We start from the raw sequence: 2,023 nt of genomic DNA, 5'->3' as shown, positions 1-2,023 counted from the left end.
CTGAGCCAACTACTGCTCCCCAAGTGAGCTGCTAAGATGCCGTGGATGAGGAGCCCCAGCCACAAAAACCAAGCGGAACAAAACCTTCCAAATACATGTCCTGCTTTTTGAGTCTGGCGACATCCTGAATGTCAGGGTGGACACTTTTTATTTCTTTATATCTTTGTTAAGGTTTTATTTGTTAAAAAATACAAGCAAAGCCCCCAGTGCGGGCTCTGACTGCCTGCGCCTGTCCTCTCCCCTCACATGCAGGAAGGTGGCTGCACGGGGAGCTCAAACTTCCCCAGGTGTGGCTTTTGGGGGTGCTGGGCTTTTTTATAAATCCCCCCGCTGGTAATGACGCTGGCTGGTTTCCTGCGGCTCTTCCTCTTCAACCTGCGGCTGCAGACCTGCTGCCAGGACTGCAGGGTCTTGGATGTCCAGATCCACACCCCACTGGTGATACCCACCACCAGCAGCATGGAGACCTTGACCATGAAGACCTCCACAGCGGGGATGGAGGCGGCCATCAGGCAGTCCAGAGTCTTGGTCTGGTTGTCCACGCGGCAGCGGTGCTGCACGGCCAGCGCCTTCCAGTGCTCCATGTTGAGGCGCTCATAGAAGTAGCAGGCGATCACACAGGTGGCCGGCACGGTATACAGCACCGAGAACACCCCGATGCGCACCATCAGTTTCTCCAGCTTGTCCGTGTTCTCCCCGCCAGTCTTCATCACCCTGCGGATGTGGAACAGGGCCACGAAGCCTGACAGGATGAAGGACGTGCCAGCGAGCAGGTAGCAGAGCAGTGGCACCAGCACGAAGCCTGTCAGGGCGTTCACATCCATGCTGCCCACATAGCACACGCCGGTGAGCTCGTCGCCCGCCACCCTGCGCATGACCAGGATGAGGATGGTCTTCACGGCCGGGATGGCCCAGGCTGCCAGGTGGAAGTAGCTGCTGGTGGCCTCGATGGCCTCATGGCCCCACTTCCTGCCAGCGGCCAGGAACCAGGTAAGTGTGAGGACCACCCACCAGAGCGAGCTGGCCATGCCGAAGTAGTAGAGCACCAGGAAAACCAGAGTGCAGCCCGTGCTCTCCAGCCCCTCCTGGATGACATAGAGCTGGCCACTGTCTCTGTCGCGCGCGATGCTCTCGGCCCCTGCAAAGAGGCGGATGATGTAGCCCACGGAGTACACGCAGTAGCACATGGACAGGAAGATGATGGGGCGCTCCGGGTACCTGAAGCGCGCGGGGTCGATGAGGAAGGTGAGAACAGTGAAGGCGCTGGAGAAGAAGCAGAGCACCGACCACACGGCCAGCCAGACCACAGCAAAGCGCTTGTCCGCCCGGCTCCAGTACACGTCCACGCCGGGCGAGCAGAGCGGCGCGCACGACGCGCTCTTCTCCACGTGGTGGAACTTGCCCGGGTTGTCGCAGCCCGCGCGCCCCGCGGCCCCGTCCTGGGCCGAGTGCTCCTGCGCGCCGCTGCCTGGGGGCCGCTGCGGCCGGAAGAGTGGCGGCAAGAGGCCGGCGCCGCGGCTGGGCTCCTCGGAACCGTTGCTTGGCGCCTCCATGCACAGGTAGTTGGGGTCGTTCTGGCTGGGCAGCCGGCTGCAGTCCAGCGAGTCGGGCCACCTGAAGTGGAACTGCTCCATGATGGGCGAGCACTTGAGCCGGGCCTGCTCGCACATGATGCGACAGGCGGGGATGGGCGCGGAGACCTGCTCGGTGCACATGGGCGCGTAGAGCGAGCACAGGAAGAAGCGCAGGTGTCCGTGGCAGCCGTATTCCACCAGCGGCGCGAACTCGTGCAGCCGGATGGCCGCCTCGCGCTGGTTCTCGTGGCCCATCAGGTTGGGCATGCGCGTGCGGTTGTAGCCGATGTCCTTGCACATGGGGATCTCGATGGGCTGGCACTGGCCGTCGCTTGCGCGCTCCAGGTCCACCGAGCCTATGGCGGCGCACGAGCCCAGGACGTGCAGCGCGAGCCACAGGCGGGGCGCTGGGCGCGGCATGGCGAGGTCCGGGGCGCCCCCGCGGGGAC

General features: G+C 63.5%; 1 protein-coding gene across 1 annotated transcript; it reads right to left on the bottom strand.

Annotated features, from left to right (window-relative positions):
* Positions 1-222: 222 nt before the first annotated feature.
* On the bottom strand, positions 223-2,017 carry LOC101577788 (frizzled-10). Its single transcript, XM_004627025.2, has one exon. It carries the CDS (start codon positions 1,992-1,994, stop codon positions 243-245), a length of 1,752 nt encoding a protein of 583 aa, XP_004627082.1. The 5' UTR covers positions 1,995-2,017; the 3' UTR covers positions 223-242.
* Between the last annotated feature and the right edge of the window lie 6 nt (positions 2,018-2,023).

Source organism: Octodon degus, unplaced genomic scaffold (genome assembly GCF_000260255.1).
Source record: "Octodon degus isolate 3935 unplaced genomic scaffold, OctDeg1.0 scaffold00018, whole genome shotgun sequence".
In the NCBI taxonomy this organism is placed as follows: Eukaryota; Metazoa; Chordata; class Mammalia; order Rodentia; family Octodontidae; genus Octodon; species Octodon degus.
Note: the sequence above shows the minus strand (reverse complement) of the source record. Positions and strands in the feature narration are given on the sequence as shown.

Excerpts from the sequence above, each read along its gene's own strand:
- LOC101577788 (XM_004627025.2), bottom strand. The coding sequence starts at position 1,994 with ATGCCGCGCCCAGCGCCCCGCCTGTGGCTCGCGCTGCACGTCCTGGGC.